Source organism: Nannobrachium achirus (assembly GCF_963921795.1).
Source record: "Nannobrachium achirus genome assembly, chromosome: 4".
In the NCBI taxonomy this organism is placed as follows: domain Eukaryota; kingdom Metazoa; phylum Chordata; class Actinopteri; order Myctophiformes; family Myctophidae; genus Nannobrachium; species Nannobrachium achirus.
In genome coordinates, this window is record NC_137813.1 from 35633230 (window position 1) to 35657880 (window position 24651).

General features: G+C 41.7%; 1 protein-coding gene across 1 annotated transcript; it reads right to left on the reverse strand.

Annotated features, from left to right (window-relative positions):
* Positions 1-52: 52 nt before the first annotated feature.
* LOC308282865 (myosin-4-like) lies at positions 53-19289 on the reverse strand (the record flags this gene model as incomplete). The annotated part of the gene is made up of 39 exons (XM_080723252.1): positions 53-73; positions 381-512; positions 1349-1444; positions 1545-1649; positions 2660-2830; positions 3066-3191; positions 3830-4033; positions 4165-4473; positions 4870-4994; positions 5091-5256; positions 6040-6223; positions 6606-6802; positions 6895-7013; positions 7263-7389; positions 7536-7925; positions 8036-8126; positions 8305-8450; positions 8967-9143; positions 10129-10371; positions 10885-11140; positions 11236-11372; positions 11511-11634; positions 11960-12077; positions 12171-12258; positions 12903-12985; positions 13615-13921; positions 14416-14586; positions 14683-14832; positions 15211-15329; positions 15615-15753; positions 15843-15946; positions 16082-16180; positions 16289-16352; positions 16457-16549; positions 16666-16777; positions 17241-17268; positions 17354-17510; positions 18658-18801; positions 19086-19289. 39 exons carry the CDS (start codon positions 19287-19289, stop codon positions 53-55), a joined length of 5826 nt encoding a protein of 1941 aa, XP_080579378.1.
* Between the last annotated feature and the right edge of the window lie 5362 nt (positions 19290-24651).

Here is a 24651-nt window from a genome sequence, read left to right on the forward strand (position 1 = left end):
TAGATAATCACACTTCAGCACGCCTCCTCTTCGCTATGCCAGCCAGGCACCACTATTCACCACTGTCCTTTCCCTGTTGAGAGAAATAAAATGGAAATAAAAATACTGAAATTCAAACTTCTGTGTACTAGAGAAAGCATTTCAATTAATAAAATGTCATACTGGAAGCAAAAACAAAACAAGAAGAACTCCAGGTAAACTGCCTCTTGCTTTGTACAGTATAAGAGATTTGTTTTGACATTAAAATATTACAGCGAACCACATGGAAATCTCTGTGAGTTTCTTTACATTCAATTGACACGCTACTGCTCTCCTAAAACAGTGTTTCTCAAAGTGGGGTCCGGGGACCCCCAGGGTTCCTCGGGGTTGGGGTGACTCACCTTGCCCATGTCACGACTCTTGACCCTCATCTTATTAACCTGGGACTCTGCAATGTCAGCACGTTCTTCAGCCTCCTCCAGCTCATGCTGGACCCTCCTCAACTTGGTTAGATGGGTGTTTGCTTGTTCCTCCTGTTAGGTCACATACAACAGTTAGATGGGTGTTTGCTTTGTCTTTTCAAGCAGCACCCCCCAAATAATCACATTTGAACTTAAAATACATATGAGGATGAGGCTTTACTCCTTGATATTTCACTACTGTAGATAATATATTATATATGATATGGTATAAACTCACTAATACTACTATTGTATACTGTATGACTGATTATCCTGTATGCGAAATACAGTAGTTAAAGCAGCCTATGTAACTTTCTTCTTGGTTTCCTGTTTATATGCAGAAATGTTTGTTTTGGGGCTTTTATGCCTTTATTGGATAGGACAGTAGACTGACTGTAATGACGCAGGATGAATAAATTGCATGTATGTTTTTAATGTTATATTTTAAACCAAGTGGGTCCGGCAGGGGGTCCTCCAAATCTTTGAGTGATAGAAACTTTTTTTATTTTTTATATTAACCACTTGAACCCTAGCGTCCAGATTCTGAGAACGTTAGCCAAAAATAGCTGATCTACAAGCTCACAGTGCCTCGCAGTTGTGAGCTTGTAGATTTTTGGCTATTTTCGACAAAGAGGTTTGGTGTAGAGGGGAAAAATAGCAGAATAAGTACAGAGTGAAAGGTCAAGTTTATTGTAAGTATTGACAGTTCAAGTGGTTAAATATCTGAAAACACAAATGGACAAGAATCCAGAATACACTGATGATTGTGCTGTCAAACAATGCAACTATGGAATCTCTGAAAAGTTGTGGGGGTCCCTGCTTCATCTCTCTCTTAACTAAGGGGTCCTTGGCCTGAAAATATTGAAGACCCCTGTTTTAAGCTGATGGTTAGTGGCGAAAATACTCACAGCCTCTTCAGCCTGTCTCTTTAACACTTTGATCTTCGACTGCAGCTTGTCCACCAACTCTTGAAGTCTTGTGAGGTTCTTTTTATCTTCCTCAGACTGGTTTTCAATTATTGAAGGAACAAATATTTGAAAAATAAAAACGGAAAGGTACTTGTATTTATCACACTGTTCACACAGGTTGCATAGTGTGAGGTACCTGATAGGTTAGCTCTTTGATCCTGCGCTCAAATTTGCGCACCCCTTTCACAGCATCAGATCCATGTCTCTGCTCTGCTTCAAGCTCATTCTCAAGCTCCCGCACCTGGAACACATTCATGATGCCATTGTAACACAGTTTGATATGTTGACTTACAATAATTCACTCTAATGATGGCTGTCACACTGGTGCACCGTGATCACATGTCTGAACCCCAGTAATCCACTGGTGGTGAGACTGGTGATGATCAATCACTCTGCTAGAACACATATATTTTGTCTAATTAATAATCCAAATTCCAAAAGATTGACGAATAGCATAGTGCATACATGGGCAACTGGCGGCCCGGGGGCCACATGCGGCCCCCCAACTTCACTTAATGCGGCCCGCATAGCAGGTTAATACCGGAATACTGAATATATTATTGATTTCAGCTGTTACAATTCCAAACATGACCTGCTTTAATTCCGTCAGTCTATATTAGTAGTAGTGACTAGTATAGTAAATGTATTTTTTTTATGTCCAATGTATTTGTATTCAAGTTCATAAAGTTAACATGAGTATATAACTAAATGCGTTTGAAATTAGATAAAAATGTTAAATTTCAGGATTCCAATTCAAAAACGACAAAAAATAATTCAGGATTCCAATTCAAAAGAAGCAAGAATAGCCGATCTACAAGCTCAAAACGCATCGCAGCGCGATGCGTTTTGAGCTTGTAGATCTGCTATTTTTGCTTATTTTTTATGAGATACTAGAATGACAAAGTAGGACGTAGCAATATGTAATGTGGCCCTCTGGAAATATAGTGGCCCTCGCCATCATCAAAGTTGCCCACCCCTGGCATAGTGGTACATAGTGCTTCATTAACTGATGTTGCGCTCAAGAAATAACAGATCTACAAGCTCACAATGTATTGATGCACTGTGAGCTTCTAGATCAGCTATTTTTGGTGCACAACACCAGTGTGCAACTTCAAGTATGAATCATGCTCGACAGTAAATACTAGATTTACTGTTGCCATGCTGCTATCCCTGCTAGTGACTTTTATGGGAGAAAAACAACTATGAAACATAGATTGAATTTTAGATGTATTTTTCATTAAGATACAATACCCTTGATTCCAGTTTCTGGAGTTGCTTCTTTCCACCTTTCATGGCAACGCTCTCAGCTTCATCGAGACGCTGCTGCAAGTCCTTCACTGAGGCCTCTAGGTTTTTCTTCATTCTCTCCAAGTGAGCGCTAGTGTCTTGTTCTTTCTTCAGCTCCTCTGCCATCATGGCAGCCTGATTAATGCAAACAGTTTTTATTAAAATAAAAATTCAACATAAGTATAGACACTTTTTTAAAGTATATTGTTTGGTATTTCTGCTTTATTTCTTTGATAGTGAGATAAGTTTGAAAGGTGGGAGAGAGAGATGGAATGACATGCAGCAAAGAGCCTTGAGTCAGATTAACGGATATAGCCTTATTTATGTGGTATACTGATAGACTCTTAAGTTAGATAATAAACATGCTTACATCTGTGATCGCTTTTTTAGCTTTCTCTTCAGCATTTCTGGCCTCTTGGACGCTGTCCTCCATCTCAGCCTGAACCTGGGACAAATCGGACTCCAACTTCTTCCGGCTGTTTATCAGGCTGGTATTCTAGAAGAGATAGAAAGTCAGAGGTGACAGAGAAAAGAGGGTCTGGAAGTCAAAGGCTATATGTTCAGGCTGGCAGCACAAGTCGGATTTCTGACCTATTGACTGGAATCAGATGTTTGTGATCAAGTCTGAACATCAAATCAGATTTAAACCATATTCCTACAGTAGGTGGTTTGAAATCCAATTAAAATTTCTAAAGATGTGTCTCAGACTGGACACTGACGCCTAATTTATACTTCTTCATATGGCGGTGTCACTCGCTTACTAAATTTCCCCCTTGGGATAATAAAGGTATCTATCTGACAATAGCCGGTTGACAAGCTGCGTTATGAGCTTGTAGATCATCTATTTTCGGCGAGTGACAATGTCACACATGACAGAGCATTACTTAACCCTAAGTAACATTACCTTCCTTATACCGCAGCAACCAATGCAGATAGGTTGATGATGTCCACAATCTGATCACTTGCAACAGTGTGGGCAGTCAGATTTAAGACAGCAAATCAGATTTGCTTTCAGTCTGAACAAAACCAAAGAATTGGGCATGGGCACATGTTGAGCACATCAATTTACACAATTACTGTGTGTGTAAGGGGGATTTCATTTTGTGTCTATAAATCAAAGGGCAATTCCCGAACCTGTGAGTGAAGGAGCTGCGCTCTCTCGCTGGCATCCAGCAGCTCCTGCTCGGCCACTTTGCGACCCTTCTCAGTCTGCTCCACGGCTCCTCTGAGCTCTTCCATCTCAGCCTGCATCAGGGTGCTCCTGCGCTCAGCCATGGCAAGCTGCTCTTTCATGTCCTCGTTGCTTCTCAGGGCATCATCCAGGTGAAGCTGTGCATCCTGGAGAATTGAAATGCAAAGGCTGCGTTGCAGAGCTTGTAGATTGGCTATTTTCACAACTTCTTAAACAAAACAGTTATCAATGGTATTTAGCTTGAAAACAAGCAAAAACGGGGGCAACGGTAGTTTACCTTGAAGTGAACCTGGACATTTCTCAGTTGTTTTAGGGCCTCTGCAGCCTGCCTATTAGCATGGCTCAGCTGGATCTCCATCTCATTCAGGTCTCCCTCCATCTTCTTTTTCACCCTCAGGGCGTCGTTTCTGCTCCTGACCTCTGCGTCCAAGTTGCTTTGCATGGAGTCCATGATTCTCTGGCTGTTTCTCTTCAGCTGCTCAATTTCCTCATCCTTCTCAGCTATCTTCTTGTCAACCTCAGACTTCACTTGGTTCAGCTCGAGCTGGACGCGAAGGATCTTAGACTCCTCATGCTCCAGGGAGGCCTAGGATTTCAGTCGGAGAGGCAACGTTAACCTAAATTATTTTCAACAACACAATGGACTAGACCCAGTGGCGAAATTAGACCTTATTCCCCATGGGTTTTCAGATCAAGGGGGCCCTGATCAAAGGGGCCCGGGTCTGTTGTCTTTGCGCGATTTAAGCGCAAACTGCAATGAATTAGGAAAGTAGGGCCCTGGGACCCCTAATATATTGGAAATTACAAAATATATATAATATCCCAGTATGAATTTATGTAGATATGGGTGCATTTTTTTATTTAGGCCTATTAAAAACAATTTTTATTTTCGCCACTAGGGGGGCCCTTGGGTTTTTAAAACCCAAAAACGCTATCAAATTATGCTTGTGACTAGAGCTCTTCAAATGTGCAATGCCATCACCTCTGCTTCGTCCAGTGCAGCCTGGGCCTCCAATCTCTCCTGTTCAGCCTGCTTCTTTGATTTCTCAAGCTCGTGGATAGTTTTGCCCATCTCTCCAAGCTGTTCAGTGAGATCCATAATTTCCTCTGAAAACACAAGAAAATGTGACCACTTCTTTGAATTTCTTGCAGTAGTAATGTTTGCCATGTACAGTGTCATCTATAGAAAAGGCCATTACGTACGTTGCAGGTTTTTGTTTTCACGTTTGAGCGTCTCTAGATGTTCCAAGGACTCCTCATAGGAATTCTTCATCTTGAAGTTCTCAGTGCCTATAGAACGCACCTCCTTCAAAGAGGACTCCAGCTCCGCCTGAGTCTCTTCATGCTTCTGCTTCCACTCGACCAATACCTAGATGTACATGCGCAGTGGTATAACTGCAAACACCCATAGAAACATATCTCATGGATTCCAGAAATAACTTCCTTAGCTTCAACTTTTTCAATTTATTTTCCAACAAGGGTAGATGAATGAATGAACCCAGGGTAACTAGTGTATCATCTATAAACTGAAGCCTGATTATTTTTCTCATCAGTTATTTATCAGCACACAATCATGAATGAACTGAAGGCTCCATAGTTGTCAAACCTGTCACAAACATTGTTGTTACCAGGGGTGTTGCACCAAATTCTGGGCCCTGGGTACTTTAACTTTTGAAAAATCGTGAAAATGTGTGCACGTCTTTGAATATTTCAAATCCTTCTAAGGTTTTTTGAAAAACCTATGTTTCTATGTCAGTGGTGCTCAAATGTTTTCATGTGAAGGACCCCCAAAATTATATGTATTTGGCTACGGACCCCCATCTCCAAATATTTAGTTCCAGGGACCCCATAAGCGAAATTTGAGTTACAAATGTTCACTTAAAAAATACGTATATTCAAAGATTTGCACACATTTTCACGACTTTTCAAAAATAGCAGATCTACAAGCTTGCAGCGCAGCACTCGATGCCGCGCTGTGAGCTTGTATATCTGCTATTTTTCAATAGCTAAAGTATAAAATAATTAAGGTCCCTCCACCTTGGGCCCTAGTAACTCAGTCCCACTTCTCCCCCCCTTGTGACGCTCCTGGTTGTTACCATTTCACAATTTGCACAACTTGCTACATTGGCATTTGGACATTGTATTAAAATACCTTGTCAAAATGTCTTTGCTTCTTGTCCAAGGCAGCAGCAGTAGCATTTGACCTCTCGACGTCCATCATCATGTCCTCCACCTCTCCCTGCAGCCGCTGTTTAGTCTTCTCAAGAGAAGAACACTTGCTGTTTACGGCCTCCACAGCTTTCTCTGCCTCCTGAAGACGCAACGCAAGCTTCTTCCTGTGCGAGAGCGTACAGTACAGCAGTGGTTCCCAAACCTTTTTAGCTCAAGACCGAAAAGAGATTTTTTTTTTCTCGTTTCCGGGACCCAAACTAATGCAGAAAATAGCAGATCTACAAGCCCACAACGCGTTGCTTCACGCCTTCTTGATTATTAGATGTTTTCATTTATGGAATTTCTTAGATTCTTTTTTTTGGTATATATATATATATATATATATATATATATATATAATGTAGGGAAAGAAACCTTAATTCGTGACCCATAAAAATTGGTCCGTGACCAACAAATGGGTCCCAACCCACTGTTTGGGAAATTCACTGCTGCAATTCCACACCTAAGATTTAGCCCATTATAAAATGATATTGTCATAATTCTTACTTGGCCTCCTCCAGCTCCTCAGTCCTCTGAATGGCATCAGTCTCATACTTGGTTCTCCACTGAGCCACCTCACTGTTGGCCTTGGACAAGCAGCGCTGCAGCTCTGCTTTCGCCTCCTGTTCCTCCTCAAACTGTTCTCTTAAGAGCTCACAGTCATGACGCGCTGAATGCAAACTATGAGCGAGGGCATTCTTTGCCTTTGAAAGAATGCCAGATAAAAGTGTAAATAAAAAACAAGACTCAAAGATTTAAATCCGAAACATAATTTGCGATGCTTTGGTGTCTTTACCTTGACCTCCTCCTCAAGAAGTCTTTTTAATTCCTCAATCTGTTGAAGGAAAGCTTGTTTCCCACGAGTTAGCTGTGACATTAGAGATTCTTTTTCTTCCAGCTGGCGGGACATTTCACCTTGATGAAGTATGAGAAAGAGTTTCAAATGTATTTGTGTGCGTGTATACAGTACTTGTTTTCTTGATTGTTTTTAATACGTTCTCAGCATTTTCTATCTGTAGCCGAGCTTTCTCTGTGTGTGTGTGTGTGTGTGTGTGTGTGTGTGTGTGTGTGTGTGTGTGTGTGTGTGTGTGTGTGTGTGTGTGTGTGTGTGTGTGTGTGCGCAATTACTTGATTTTTCCCCCTTTTTTGTCAATAAGCTCTCACCATTTTCTGTCTGTAGACGAGCTTTCTGACTTGAAAGGTCGTTAATCAGTCTCTGATGGTCCTCTTCTTTGCTATTCACCTCATTCAGATTGTCTTCAAGTGAACGGCACATTTTCTCCAAATTAACCTATAAATTTGTACAATCAATATTCAGGTCCATTTGGAGACATTAACAGAGGATTTTATAGTGTAGTGTAAATATAAACTCTGCTTTGTACACAATCTAGTAAGTTCCCAATGAATCATGATCTGTAATGATGCTTGATAACAGACCTTTGATTTAGCAATGGCTTCCATGTTGCTCGACAAGTCATCCACTTCCAGTTTTAACTCGGTCTTATCTTTCTCCAGTTTCTGTTTGACCCGTTGGAGGTTGTCAATTTGTTCTCCTAGCTCAGCCACGCTGTCTGCGTGTTTCTTTCGCAGAGTGGCAGACGTGGCATCATGCTGCAGTGAAGATTCCTCAAGGTCACGGCGCAGTTTCTGGAACTCTGCTTCGCGCTTCTTGTTCATCTCAATCTGAGCAGCAGTGGCTCCTCCGGCCTCCTCCAACCTCTCACTGATCTCATCAAGTTCCCTGGAGAGATCAGACCTCTGCTTCTCCACTCTGGCCCGGGCACAACGCTCAGCATCAATTTCCTCCTCTAGCTCCTCAATTCGAGCCTGTGCACGGGAGTTTGATGTACATTTTACAATGGAAATCCCTTTGATAACTAAACAACCAGAGCTACAGTAAAAGTTATTCTCTTGGGAAATCCAGAGCAGTGAATCACCTGAAGCTCTTTTATTTTCTTCTGAAGCTGTGCACCAAGGACTTGTTCATCTTCAACCTTGCTCTGCAGGTGTGACAACTCAAAGTCTTTTCTGTAAAATCAAGGCAAGCGTGGGGATGTAGAATGAAAAGGAAGACAGACAAAACTAAATAAATACCACCAACGAAACCTTACATACTATGAGACAAAAAACCTCAATAACTATTTATTACGATAGAACCCTGGGTTCTTCACTATATAACAGGGTTATCAATAAGGAGAAGTGTTACTTTTTCAGCTTCTCATCCAGCTGAAGCTTTTCATTTTCCACGTCCATGAGGGACTCATGAGCCAGTTTCACATCAGACTCAAGCTTCCTCTTCACTCGTTCAAGGTCCATGCGGACCTTCTTCTCCTGCTCCAGTGAACCCTCCACCTAAAAGATTGAAAAGGCAATATCTTTGCACGTTCTGAGTAAATGTTTTCTGAGTAAAAGTCTTTGCTTTTGACTAATGAAACAACATACATGAAAAAAAAAAAAAAACAGATTCACATGGCGATCCAATATTCATCCATTATTTGACTGTCAGTTGGAGATCGGATTAAATCAATATTAGTCCCTGTTACAACAAAATATACACGTCACACACACGCTAATCTCTCAAGACAGACTCTGATGCTACGCAAGTCAAAGGAAGAGGGACAAACAGAGTGGGCGTTCCCTTTTCTTTGACGACGGCTATAGCCAGATTGCGCACACGCACACGCACACACACACACACACACACACACACACACACACATACACACACACACACACACACACACACACACACGCGTTATTATTAGTTTATTAATTGCACCTTCCATACAATGTATATAGAAGTGATAGATACCCATTATGGAATGTAGTGATTTTGTTATACCTTTTGTGTGTGTAAATGCAACTCACATCGTCCACCTGCTGTTCCAGCTTGGCCTTGGCTTTGGTCAGTGTGTTGACCTTGTCCTCCTCTGACTGAAGGTCATCCAGAGTGTGCTGGTGAGCTTCCTGCAGGGCTTTCTTCTCTCTGCTCAGCTTGCTGATGTTTTCCTCTTGGCTCATGAGCTCTTCTGTGAGATTCTTCACCTGAAGTTAGAAAAACACAGTCAGTCACTGTGGCTTAACACAGTGGTTCTCACACATGTCCAGGACCCTCAAATGTGCGTACACTGTATGTATGTATTAGACCAGTGTTTCTCAAACTTTCAAATATCAGTGTCTCCCGTTAACAGGTTCATTTGGTTCCATTTGTACACTGTCAGAGTTACAGCCTTGTATGGGTCAAGTAAATAAAAAAAGTACCACTGGCTTAAATGACAAGGATCGTGGCAGAGTGACGTGACAGTGACCACGTGACCTTAAAGGAAACGCTGAATCCCCAGCTGCTCCCTCACAGTCTCTGGCTCTACAGTACACAATGCCTGATTTATACTTATAGATACGGTACGGGACGTTGTCCCATGCCAGAAATAGCAGCGCTCATCTACGTACAGTTTATTACGTTGTACTCCACAGAATGTTTCTCCTTCACTAATACTATCTAAGAATGTCCATAGCACTGGTTCTCAACGTCCAAATGGACAGGTATGTACTGTAACCCTGAGAGAGTACAAAAGTAAACAAGTGGATTTGGTTCCATTTGTACAATTTCAGAGCTAAAATAACCATTTTTTTACAGTGTAGATTGGGGTCCTTGGCTGGGGTCCCAGGGTTCCCCAAATTATTTTGGGGGTCCCGAGATGATTAACTTAATGTGCAACATTGTTTTCTCACTCAACAGTATAAGATACCCTCTATACAAAAGTGTTTAGAGGGTATCTGCACATTTACAAAGTGAGAATTTAAGCATGTGAGCATGTGGATGTGCTATTTTCACAATAGAACCGTGTTATACAAAATGTATATGCCTCAACTCTTTGTGCTCGTCAAGGTGGGGGGGGGTCCTGGTTAAAATCGGATTATATTGGGGGTCGCGGCCTGAAAAGGTTGAGAACCACTGGGCTAATACACCCATTTGCATTGGGGTCCTTGAAAATGAAAAGGGTTGAGAATCAACTAAATGTATTTTTACCTTGTTCTCCACTGCATGCTTCTCCTTCTCTACTTTGGTCATGTTGAGCTCCAGGTCATCCATGTCCTTCTTGAGCTCAGAGCACTCGTCCTCCAGCTTCCTCCTCTTGGCGGTCAGCTCAGCGTTCAGCTCCTCCTCGTCCTCCAGCCTCTCCATCACCTCCTTCAGCTTGGCCTCCTGCTGGATCTTGCTCTTGATGAGTCCCTCACATCTCTCCTCCGCATCCAGTAGGTTGTCGCACTCCTAACATTATATAGGAGAATGTATTGATGTTACTTAAGCCTTGTGGCAGACCAAAGACCAGATGGAGGGATTATATCTCAAAACTGGCCTGGGAACGCCTCTGTATACTCCCAGAGGGAGTGGAGGAAGTTGCTCAGGATAAGGAACTCTGGAACTGTTGGCCCCACAAGAAATTGTGATTGTGAAATTTGGCAATTAATTTGCTTTTGTCAGTTGTTGCTCCTTGCCCTCATGTCCTCGCCACTACACACGGTTTAATAACCAGAAGATTTCACAACCTACTGTATCTCTCCCATCCATCAGGCTAACAGAGGGACAATAAAATCACAGATCATTTGTCCAAATACAGTATATGTTACCGACAACCACAATGAGAAACAAACAATGCACACAATGAAAAAGATCAGTGTATAAAATTGGCGAAGTGTCACTAGCATTTAAATGTCACTATTGCGGGTGAACTTAGTGCCTGTATGAAGGTGTGCTGTCACTGCTGTATAATTGTGAACTTACTGCCTGGAATTGAAGAAGAAGGTCGTTCTTCTCTTGTACAATGGAGACCATCTTCTCCTCAAGCTCTTTGCGCCTGCTGTCCGATTTGACCAGGTCCTCCGTGACCTTGGTGAAGTCCACCTTCATCTGGGCCATTTCCTTCTCTGCTTCAGCACTTTTCAGAAGGGGCTTGAGTTTGAAGTACAGCTTCATCCATGGCCAGTGTTTGACATTCATGAATGAACGGAAGTTGTACTGGATGGTGAAGATGGCCTCCCTAATTAATAAAGTAAGACCAGAACGGTTTTCTGCTCCGAGTTCAACTTGTACAGTGATATTAATGTTGATTTCAAAACAGTAGGTTATCTTTACTTTCTGAGCATCATCTCCTGGTATTTCAGTCTGACTACATAGCCACGGCATAGCGCCTGAGTGGACGTCACCACCTGGGCCAGGCGCTCGTCTCTCAACTCCTCCAACGTTCCAAGGAGCCCAGCTTTAAAAAAGACCTGAAAGAACATTGGATAGATTTCTTGTTTATTTGAAATACAGTGTAAGAGCCGAGATTCCGAATTCTAACTACTGTACAACCGCCACTGAGGCTGCATGTTCAGGTCAGGTGTCGATGGTTCAGACAAATTGAGTACCTTGGTGTGTCCAAACTTGTACTGGGTGTGATCCACATTGATGGATCCCAGGAGTTTCTCTGCAGCTTTCTTGTTGTCCATGAACTGTCCCTCTGGAACAGCACTGGCATTGAGAATCCTGTACCTGTGGGTGGGGTCATAGGCCATAAACCATAATAGTGACATACAGTGCATAACAAGACAAAAAGCCACTCCAAGTGCATTGCACGTTCAGGGCATGGCCATTTGGACAGGGTGACTGTTCAGAACGTATGCCCATACAATCGGAACGGTGGCTCCCGTTAGAAGAACTGCTGTATGGCTGTTTCCAGCATTCTCAAGCCCCGCTCATCCAATCGACTTTACACCAAACAGTGAACTCACCGTGGTCCCTCAGGAGGATACACAACCAAGCATGAAGTCAGTCGGATTAACAGTTGTCAAGACATTTGAAGGATAGACAAACGTACCTCTGCTTGAAGTCCGCATAGGCTATTCTGCTGGGAAATCCCTTTCTACATATCCTGATGCCCTCCAGCACACCGTTGCAGCGCAGCTGGTGGATAACCAGATGGTTTTCCATAATACCTACAGTACAACAAAGTAAAAAACATACACTCATCTGCATGTTCTTTTAAGGAAGAGATGGATTTATCTGACTGTGGCGATTATCAAACTGACCTGGGGTTTTTGACTCATTTGGAATCAAACACCGTACAAAGTGAGGATGAGTGGTTCTCAGATTGGTCATGAGCTTGCCAAGGTTCTCCTGGATAAAAAAATACATAAAAATAAAAATGAGTTTTCCCTTATTTTCCAAACATGCTTTATTGTAGCTTTTGTTTTTATGTCAATGTAGTGCATGTGCAATGTTCATAATATGTACTATACTGTAGGCCAGGGTTCCCCAATAGGCGGCCCGCAGGCCATTTGCGGCCCGCGGGGGGCTACTGTCTGGCCCACACCAACCCCAGTAATAATGGTGGTATAAGAGCAGCAACAACACTAGTATATCATCGTTGTCGTGTGGAAACCTCGTATCTCCAAATGTGTACGTTCTTTCGCAAATCATACAAGGCCGTCGCACAAAAGTAGTGAAAACAGCAGATCTACAAGCACACAACGCCTCGCACCGCGAGGCGTTGTGTGCTGGTAGATCGTTGTGTGCAATCGTTGTGTGTAGATCGTTGTGTGCTTGTAGATTTATCATTTTTAAAATGATAAATTCAAAACAAACGGTTTTGGACATACAAGATTTTCACCCGACAACGACGAAAACTGTCGCTGGAGTAGCGGGAACGCCACCGTCGCCCCCTGCATGTTGTGGCCCTCGGCTTGGTACCCTAGACATAATTCGGCCCTTGGGGAAAAACTAATTGGGGAACCCTGCTGTAGGCTATCATGGTTGTTTACCCTGAACAGAGCTGACACTGTCTGGAAAGATGATCCCTTCTTCTTTGCCCCCTTCTTGCTCCCACTACCTGCTGCACCTGTGTCTGCAGAAAAGAAAGGAAAAAAGCACATTGATGTGCATTATTTATACTAATGATAAACTATGGCCAATGTTCCTTTTGAGTCCATGATCTTGGTAATCTGTTACTCATTTACTGATGAATTGAGAACAATGGACCACAATGGAATGACCATTATTTTCTATAATTGAAAATCAGAGGCAGGACTGGAAAACACTTCATTACCATCTGTTCCAGAGAAGCTAACTGATGACTTCTGTTACAGCTGTACAATGGATCCAGTCCAGTGTAGTTATTATTTAGTCACAAGCTCTTGTTAATACTTTTAATTGATTAAATATCTATAAAACTCACAGAAAGACTTAATCACTTTCAACCTGGCGTCCCTATTTTGAGTCATTATAGGCCTAGGTGATCATTTTCAAAGATTTTGAAAAATGTAAAAAAAAAATCGGAAAATAGTGAAAATAGCAGATCTACATACAACACAGGTCACATCATAATGCGTTGTGGATCGGCTATTCTTGCAACATTTGCACAGCATTGTCACATGACAAAGTATTAGTGTAGCGATACATTTCAGAATTATAAATGTGATTAGTATTTCATAACTGAAAATCAGAGGCATATCTGACAAAACCCGCCATCATTACCATCTGTTCCAGAGAAGCTAGCGTACAGCATGGCCAGTATTTTGACTGATGACTTCTGGTACAGCTGCACCACAGACTCGTTGAGCGGGTCTTTATTCTTCTCCAGCCAGCCACTGATGTTGTAGTCCACGGTGCCTGCGTAGTGGACCAGGGAGAAGTGGGCCTCTGCCCGGCCCTTCACAGGCTTGGGCTTCAGGAAGCAGTTGTTCTTGCCAAGGTGCTGGTCGTAGAGTTTGTTCTTGAAGGAAGTGTCTGACGCCTTTGGGAACATGCACTCCTCCTCGAGGATGGCGAAGATGCCCATTGGCTGTTGGATAGGTACACATGAAATATAGTAATCTCTGGGATAAAGCTATCGTAACATATTGCAGTGGTTCTCAAAGGGTCCTTTTCCACCGGCAAAGAACCGGGTTGTTTCTCCCGCCTATGGGATGAACCAGAGGTGCGCTTTTCCACCGAGAACCAAGTTGTTTCCGAACCGTAAAAGTTGGTTCGTGGCCAGTTCGCAAGAACGAACCAAGGTTCCAAGAAAATTGACCCTTACAAGTCGGGTCCATTTGGTTCCATTTGTATACTGTCAAAGTTAAAGGAAAACGTTGAAATGTAAAGGTTTGAGAACCACTGACATATCGGGATGGAGGATGGAGAAGATGCCCATCGGCTATTGAACAAGATTTTATCATTACTTATCAGAAACGGCACAAAGCTAAAAGCTCCATTTTTATTTGACTTCCTCTGTAAAATATTCATTTCCATTTGTAAAGCACTCAGCCTGTGCTAGTTAACCTACTGTATACCTACCTTCTCAATCAGCTCAATGCAGGCAGCCAGGTCCATGCCAAAATCAATGAACTCCCATTCAATCCCCTCTTTCTTGTATTCTTCTTGCTCCAACACAAACATGTGGTGATTGAAAAACTGTTGCAGTTTCTCATTGGTGAAGTTGATGCACAGCTGTTCCAGTGTGTTTAACTGAGGAATCATGCATCATACAGTGTATTCATATTCATTATTCATCAAGCCATCAGCTACACATTATGAGCTGTGCATGCACATTTCAGCACATACATCAAATATTTCAAAGCCAGCGATGTCGAGAACGCCAATGAAGTGCTGTCTAGACTGTTTTGTGTCTAGCTGTTGGTTGATTCGCACAACCATCCACAAGAACATCTTCTCGTAGACGGATTTACCAAGGGCTCCAACAGAGTTATACACCTAGAGAGAGAAGAGAATAAAAGAAGGTTTTCATTTATAAACCAATGCAAGAAACATGAAACAATTCTGGCCAATTGGTCATTAGGGCTGCACAATTGATCTCATCACCATTCCACAAGAGTTTATGACCAGAGCATCGTACAATCCATCTCCACGTCTCCATTAGGCTCCCAAAGGCACATTAAAATCACAGAGACCATTGCAGACCATTTGACCAATGATATGTTACTGATAAAAAAAATAAGCAGCAAAGGCATTAAGAAAGTGAAAAATACAACCAATATCATGAATATCAAAAATAGTCATTATAAGAAGGTATAATTATAATTTTGGCTTATAATACAAGTATGCTGGCCATTGCATTCTTAGTAATCATACCTGCTGAACATTCTGTCCTTTAGTGACGTACTCGTTTCCAACTTTAACTCGGGGGCAGCAGAGATTTTTAAGCAGGTCTGCAGAGTTCAGACCCATCAGATATGCTGCCTTATCAGCTTCTGAAAATTTTGGAAAACATTAAAGACTTGGTCAGGTGATGTCAATCAGTGGTTCCCAAACTTTTTAGCACAAGACCCAAAAGATAAATTTGACGTTTGTTTGCCCAGGGCCCAAACTAGTGAAAACAGCAGATCTACAAGCTCACAACGCGACGCTTTTGTGATGTTGTAGATCGTCTATTTTCACTACTTCTTAAACATTTGTTTTCTAATTTATGGAATTTGTTTGGGAAAGAGTGATGTAAATGAATTGGGACTAAATTCAAAGTTAAAGAGCTACGTCACCCTCGGTGCCATCAGGCTCTGCTTGCTCCTCTCGTTGCTTCTGTTTGAACTTCATGTTCCCATAATGCATCACTGCACCGGTCATCTTGTAGATGCCCATTTTCTCATCAGCAGTGAAGCCCAGAATATCAATGGCTTCCTGTTCCGTAAAGTAGATATGCTTAATTAAGAGCTATCGATATAAGGCAAAAACCATGATGCCAGCACATTTCACTGAGTCAAACTCACATCAGTGGCCATTAACTCCTCTGCATCATTTATACTCTTCACACTGATCTCCCCGTGACTGATAAAGGCAAAGTCATAGGGGTTGGTGGTGATGAGAAGCATATCTGAAATGAACAAAATCAAGACGGATTCAAGAGAATTGAATCTCCATGCGTGCGAGTGAGAGAGACAGGCAGACAAGCAGAGAGAGAGAGAGAGAGAGAGAGAGAGAGAGAGAGAGAGAGAGAGAGAGAGGTTACCAATGAGTTCAGGCTTCTTGTTGCAAGTAAGTTGATAAAAGATATGATAGCTCCTCTCAGCTCCCAACTGGAATGTCACTCTGGACTTCTCCAACAGATCTTTCAAAGACACAAGACAATATATTAACAAGTTATAAGAACGTGCCAGTATTGATTGTTTCAATTAGCATGGATGAGATTATCAATTTACGTGAAAGTAAAACTTACATGTTTCAATATCTGAAGATGCCAGTTTGCCAGTCGTACCAAAGTGTATTCGGATGAATTTGCCCTATTCGACAAAAGCAGATCTTACTGGCCATATTGTCCAAATTCGTATTAAATGAAATAAAAAAACATTTCAGTGCACAATCATAACAATTTATGCAGACTTACAAAGCGAGAAGAGTTGTCATTCCTCAAAGTCTTGGCATTCCCAAAAGCCTCCAGCAGAGGGTTGGCCTGGATGATTTGATCCTCCAGGGTCCCCTGTTCAAGAACAATACACAGTAAAATCCTGGGTGTAAACTTACGTTTCCAGATTTAAATGTACACTCTGGACTTTGCTGCATACAGACAAAGACTGGTAAAAGAAGCGAGCACACCTTCATCTTGCTTGCCGTCTCTTTTTTCTTGTCTCCAGACACTGTCGCGATTGTCGCGAAGTACTGAATGACCCGCTTGGTGTTCACAGTCTTGCCTGCACCAGATTCTCCACTAAGCATGAAAGAATACATTTCAACTTAACATTTGGCTGTTATATATAGAATCTAATTAAATGAATTATAATAATATAATACCATAACATTGACACTGTCAGGCTGAAATCCTTTATGTCCAAAACAGTTACTTTTCAGGAAATGGGAAAAATAACCTGTATTCCAATGGATCCAATGTAGTTATTACTTAGTCATAACCTCTTAATACTTTTAATTGGTTAAATATCTATAAAACTTAAGGCCCTTTCCCACTGGGCGTGATAACGATGAAAAATATCGTTTTCAATTGAATTGGATGATAAAAAAACGATAAAGCCACCATAATTGATGTGAACGCCAGACATATCGTTATCGCGTCTGGGAATGAACCTTTACAGTCAGACTTTTCACGCTATTCTTGCTACATTCGCACAACATTATATGACAAAGGTTTCTGCCTGACAGCTAATAATTGTACTTACGTGATAAGTATAGACTGATTTTCACGATCTGGCAAAAGAAAGATCTTAGTGAGTGACTAAACCAAAATACCTACAGTCCACAGCCCAAACCGTAAATTGGTGGATGGACATACCAGTGAGCATGAGCTGATATGCATTATCAGACAGGGCAAAGATGTGAGGGGGAACTTCCATCCTCTTCTTCCCTCGGTAGCCCTGCACAACCTCTGGGTTGTAGACCGGGAGCCACTTGTAGGGGTTCACCGTCACACAGAACAGCCCAGAGTAGGTCTAGTCACAAGGGGGGGAAACGTGGGACAGAGTTACTAGGGGCCCAAGGTGGAGGGGCCTGGAACAGCGCGGCACTCTTCTGCTATTTTTGAAACGTTGTGAAAATGTGTGCAAATCTTTGATTATGTATTTTTTTAAGCGAACATTTGTAACTTAAATTTTGCTTCTGAGGGGGTGCCTGGAACTAAATATTTTGAGATGGGGGTCCGTGGCCAAATACATATTATTTTGGGGATCCTTCACATGGAAAGTTTGAGCACCACTGACATAGAAACATATTTTTTTCAAAAAACCTTAGAAGGATTTTAAATATTCAAACACTTGCACACATTTTCAAAACATTTCAAAAATAGCAGATCTACTTGTATAATATGCTATTTTTCAATAGTTAAAGCACAAAATAATGCGTAATAATGCGTTCCCAGTTCCCCCAATGAAGAACATTCATGGGGGGCCCACAGTGAATCCGTGTACCCAGGGCCCAGAATTTGGTGCGACACCCCTGGGTCTAGTGACGGGGAAGGTAAGTTAACCACATTTAACTCTGGCATCCCATGTCTGCCACATCAATATAGGCAAAAATGTAAAATAAATATATAAAATGGTGTGAGCTATAGTTTGAGACTTTTCTAAATAATTTAGATTCATTTATGTTTTGTATTAAGTGGTTAAGATGTATGTAGACGGAAAAGGCAGGTGCATTTCTCAATCACAAGAAATGTAAATCACTGTCTTCACCCGCCTAAGTGTACAGGAACAACGAAATGCTTCCTTTCCCTTACAAAAGCCATGACATATAGTACAGTAGTGTAGGTGTCAAGTAAGGCCCACTTCTGGTTTAAGGCCTAGGATTATTGACTGCTTTAACTATTGAAAAATATTTAGTTCCAGGGACCCCCCCCAGAAGCAAAATTTGAGTTACAAACGTTCGCTCTAAAAATACATATATTCAAAGATTTGCACACATTTTCACGACTTTATTTTTTTTTGCAGATCTACAAGCTCGCAGCGCGGCACTCGGTGCCGCGCTCTGAGCTTGTATATCTGCTATTTTTCACTGGTTAAAGCATTCAATAATTCTAGGCCTGAATGGGTTAAGAAAGACCACCAACTGTACAACTGGCCCAGTGATCCCTGAATTACTCACATAGATCATCCATGATGAATAGCGCTCTTTGAGGTTGAACAGAACCGCTGGCTCGTGGAGGTGGGTCATCATAGCCATATCCTCAATTTTATCATACTTGGGTGGGTTCAAGGGGAAGACTTGGTCCTCCTTCACCGTTACTGTCTAGGGAAACAAAAATATAAATATATAATATATAATTATACTGTATACGTCAGGCACATCATGAACGTCCTGTTCAGTAAATCAGGTAATATGAATAAGCAATTTTCTGCATACACTACAGACTGCATCAGTAATATCATACTGTCCATTTCATTTTTGTACTTCTCCCAACTTCTTATCAACACCTCCTTGCTCCTGCCGTGACCCTTAAAGGGATCTAATAATCTTATTTTCTCATTTGATTTTACAGATTATCTTGAAGCTTTTCCAGACTTCAGGCCTACCCTGTCATCCTCAGTCTTGACGGTGACTTTTCCGTCCTCCTTGCTCTGGACCTCTGCCTTCACATACAGATCCTTTTCATCGCTGATGAAGCATGCCGTCCTGCTGTCAAAGGGACGAGACTGAGCCTCAATCCTCTCCTTCTCTGACTTACGCAGGTATTGTGCGGCTGGCCCGAAGATGGCCATTTCCCCGTCTGTGCTCATTTTCTCTTCCTGTGTCAAAGATGGAATCATCATCATGATCATCATCATCATCATCCTTTTCTTCTCTTATATACTGTACACTGTGGTCATCTGGCATGATTGAACTCACCTACTTGCTGCACCAGACTTTATCACAAAAGAAGCAGTGGCCTGTTGTTTGAATCGTCCAAAACCTGTGGGAGTTGTAAACAACAACAACAACAAAACATTTACAAATACACAAGCAGTTAATCATTGCCACGACATAAAATACATTGCATCGTGACAGACACTGTCTGTCACCATTCTGTACATTGTGGGACTGCAGTGAAGACTTACCTATAGTAGTTGATTTGGCTGGGCTTGTTGTAGAGGCCCTTTTTATATCGTATCATTGTCCTAGGTGCAAATCCTTCTCTCTTTACATGGGCATGTAGTGGTTAAGCTCTGTGAACCTATTGCACATCGTGGATAAGTTAATTAGTACAGGGTGCTGTACAGTTATATTTAGCATTAACACTGTAAAATGTCATGTTTTTTTTGAGCCATGGCAGGAATGCTGTCATGCAGATTTCAATAACAATGTTGTGTTGTTGAAATGTGCAAATAAACTTGCGTTGCCTTGAAATGAATGTGCTTTACGTATTCAAGCCAAGCATGACACAAATTGAACTCACCACAAACGTGTATAAAAATGCTCAATCTTTTATCAAAATGAACAGTTTTCTTAAATACTTTTTTTTAGGGAAAGGCCCATTAAAGGCAGATTTGCAATATATACATCATCAAAAAGCCACTTTCACATAGGCCTAGTGCAATTTTTACAATAATTAAAATTCAGGAATGTTATCCATATGCAGGCAAGATAGCTAACCTTACAGTACAGTTTGATTTCACATCCATCAAATTCAAACATCAGCACAACATACTAGATGCAGTAGGTTATTCAAACAAGATCTATACAATCTCATCAGAGACAATACAGTAGTCCGTATGTAGAGCTGTGCATCTCCAAACTAAGCAGGCTAAATATTCCCCTTGATGGAACTTGTTGTGAAAGCCTTGCAACAGCTATTTCTGTAGATAAAGAAAACTAACATGATTAGTGTCCGGACACGAACAGCCTGACAACCTTTAGAAGGGGATTGGAAGAGGATTGATTATATTCTTTTTAAAGGATTATTGCGGCCAGCTGGGACGGAAATACCGGCCATCAAAGCCTGAGTGGGATAGAGTTGTTTTAACAATGAGAACATGGCGACAGTCCAATCCAAACAGTACTTATAATATGATATACTGCACTCCTTTGCTGCATGGTCATCTATGAGAAAGTCCTGTAATCCCCAACTTCACCGGTTGCAAATGAACCTCACATAAAATAAGTACAAAATAATTCAATAAACTGAGCAATTTGTGTCATTTGTGTTGTTTACAGTCATCATTTTGGTCAAAGTTTTGGATAAATTTCATTTCCTTTTACTGTACAACGCAAACAAGGTGAGGGATAGGAGAGGATCTTTACATTAAATGGTTTAGCCATCAGGGTTTAGATTTTACTTTGATTGCACATTTGTTAGTCTAGACTCTAGAGAGACCTGAGCTTGTTCTATAAAAGGGGTCTCTTTGAAATTAATTGTATGACATGCCCTTGCAAAATGTTTGTATTTCATTCATGATTTTAGTCACAACTTAGTGGTTTGCTGACTGCAGCAGCATGCATGCTACATGTTTAGTGAAAGGGACCAGAAATGACTCCATGTCCAACTGGGGGAAGACATTGAGTTACGTTTGTACGACTCTCCCCATTACTAACCCTTTCTCTGACCCTAACCCTAACCGTACGCGTAGCCACATAGTCTGAGTAATGAGACGTCCAACTGACGTATTCCTCCCAATGCTCTCTCCTCTGTCAACAGTTGATGAGGTGCATTTGAACAAAGCATTTAAAGAGAGATTATAGAGACACTGGAAATGGAATTATGTTTTCACTTACAGCAATGCTTTAAGAATATTGCTGACAAATACCTATAGAGCTCACTTTATCAAACATATAATTTTCCAAATGTCTGTCTGTCTGTCTGTCTGTCTGTCTGTCTGTCTGTCTGTCTGAGTGAGTGTCTGTCACAGCGTTTCTCCTCAGTGGCTGGAGCAATAGACCGTTTGTCAGCCTTCTGATTGGTCCCTGAGACTCCCTGACTGGCCAACCAGAAAAAAACATTCACTTTTTGCTATCGGGGGTGGAGTTTGTGCAGTGGAGAATGTTGCTTCAGGCTTTCAACAACTGTCCGCAGTGCGCGACACGGAGATCGGCCGGTACGGTGATAGCGACGGCAAGCGTCAAGCGATCTCGCTCATCATAACGAATAAGCTTCAACAAACTAGTTCACATGTACCTTATCAATGGTCTAAGAGTCACGATTGGGTACATATAATTTAAATGGGCAGAATTACGAAAAGCCAGCCTATTATGTGAGGAGAAACATTCTCTCTGTCCTCTTCCTAGTACCCAAGATGCAATGCGCTTCTCTTTCTATCTCTGATCCAGAGGATTAAACTAATTAAAACATTTATTTTTCGGGGGAAAACTACTGTTTTGCTATGTAATTACTGTACCTTTTTCTTCCCTTTTTATTAATATCACGTAGATGTGTTTTTTGTGGTACTTTATATAGCTGTAATGAGGCTATGAAGGGAAAAAAAATCCCATCCACTTCCACTATAAAAGAATCTGCAAAGAGGATTCTGTCCCACTGGGATTAAACAAATTAAAACATATATTTTCGGGTAAACCCCCTGTTTTGCAATGTAACTACTGTACCTTTGTCTTCCCTTTTTATTAATATCACCTAGGTGTTTTTCCTTTGGTACTTTATATAGCTGTAATGAGGCTATGAAGGGAAAAAAAATCCCATCCACTTCCACTATAAAAACAATCTGCCCAGGGTTAATGTCCCATCATAGTAACAGGGCAGAATGGGGCGGGATTTACAAAAGGGTTTATTGATCTGAAATCGCATCACCATTAGCATATGAACACACCTGACATAACTGTGAAGCCCGTTTGTCACTTTCACAAATCATATGCTGTATATTAGCATTTTTATGGTGTATCTATATCTATTCTGCATCTAGCTTGAGGCATATCTATTCTGCATCTAGCATGAGGCAACATGTTTAACCAGCTCTGTGTGTGTGTGTGTGTGTGTGTGTGTGTGTGTGTGTGTGTGTGTGTGTGTGTGTGTGTGTGTGTGTGTGTGTGTGTGTGCAGGCAGGTTGGGCGGGGGGGGGGGGGGGGGGGGGCTGGGGGGGGCGGGTCGGTTGTCTGGCCCTGTTACAGATTTTGTCCAAAAATCATGCAGATCGGTACACAGTATCTCTGTAGCCATTAAACAAAACGGGTATTTCTTACATTGATCCTACATATTATCATGCAAGCACCAGTTAAAGTTACTTTCCATCCCTCATATACTGTGTGCACAGTGCACATCCCATAACCCACACACTGCACATCATTTCGGAGCTCATATCTTTGAACGGTTAAGGGCTAGTAGTATATATTTCAAGTAGATGTTTTAGGTTAAAAAGAATCTACAGTAACTAACTGTACAGTACAACACAAAAACAACACACAACCCAAGGAAAATGCCCTGAAGAACTACTGCACTGGTTAATAACATATTTGAACATACTAGCTGTCAAATATTACTCATGAACAAAGATGTCATTAAATTAACATTCAGATAAAGAAACACGCAATTTTGTTTTGGATTTTGCTACTGTATGTTTAGACCAGACAATTGTATTATAAAATGAATTATAACAGCTCACAGTGATGTCCTATGGATCCCACTTTTCTCCTGAGAAACCATTTAATTTATGTACAGTAACAGTTCACTGTTGTAGTAGGTGTCAATTTGATGGTACAACTAGAAATGTGTGCTCAGTTGAGCACACATCTCCGCCAGGCCGGGTGGAACTCCATAATTGGACAAGCCTGATGTCATCAACATGACATCAGTCATTGGAGGCCACTGTATCAATATAACAGTATTCAACAACACTAGAAGAGGCTGCTTTTATTGACCGTCATCTGTTTGTGAAATGTTGTTGTGGACCGTGTGTCTGAAGGAAGGACCAGCAGAATGGTCTGATGCTGCTGTTCCTGTGGGACCCAATATTTACTACTTTGGAAGGTACAATGTGAATGAGAGTGATCAGATTGAAGTCCACATCTTCAATATAGTGTCTTTGCGCTGGAGGAAGTTAGCTCCAGTGACGACTGGAAGTGGAGAAGAACGTCCTGTCGAGGTTCCCTCCAAGCGCTGGGGACACACAGCTGTACTGTTACAAGATATCATTTACATCTGGGGAGGATATACTTTCAGTACATCATACTGCAACATCCTTTATGCCTTTGATGTCGACACCCACAGGTGGTTGAAACCCAAGGTGTCAGGGACTGTTCCAGAGGGGAGGAGGAGTCACTCAGCCTGTGTCTTTGGGAAGGTCATATATATCCATGGAGGATACAGCTTCCAGATGTCTGGATTCTACACTAATGACATCTACAAGTTGGACACCACAATAATGGTCTGGTCTTTAATTAAAACCAGAGGCACTACACCACCTGTTTCATCAGCTCACTCTGCCACCATCATTGGGACAAAGATGTTTGTATTTGGGGGCTGTAGACGTGGTGAATACTCCAACAGCAGAGTGTTTGACATAGAGACCAACTGCTGGTTGAGCACACCTTCTGCACAGCTCCTTACAGAACGACGCTCTGCTCATTCAGCCTTTACCTACAATGGAGAGCTGTACATATTTGGTGGCATCAATGGGAACCAGTACTCTAATGATCTGTGGAAATTAAATCCAGTGACCTTCTTCTGGAAGAAGGTTAAGCCCAAGGGAAAAGGCCCAGGTGGGATGTATGGGATGTACTGTTGCATGGTGGGGGATCGTATCATACTCTTTGGAGGATACCCCACACCCCATGACCTGTACATCTTAGACTTGAGTCCTAGTCTGAAGTCATTATGCAAGCTAGCAGCTATTCAGTACGGTGTGAAGCAGTCAGAACTCCCACACAACATTAGGTGGGAACTGGCAGCCATGAATAAAAAAAAAAAAAACAATAGTGGACAAATTAACTAGTGTCTATAGTTTTGAGAGAGCTGTTGACTAAATAACTACATTGGATCTTTTTTTTCCATTTCCTGAAAAGTAACCATTTTGGGCTAAAAGGTTTCCACCCGACAGTGACGATATGAGGTCATAGTGTCACAGAACATGGAGAGAGATCAACTCAAAGAAGCTTGTCTGCTCTCCGCTGTGTACAGATCTAATGGCCTGTTATTCCACACCACTATGACATGTCACC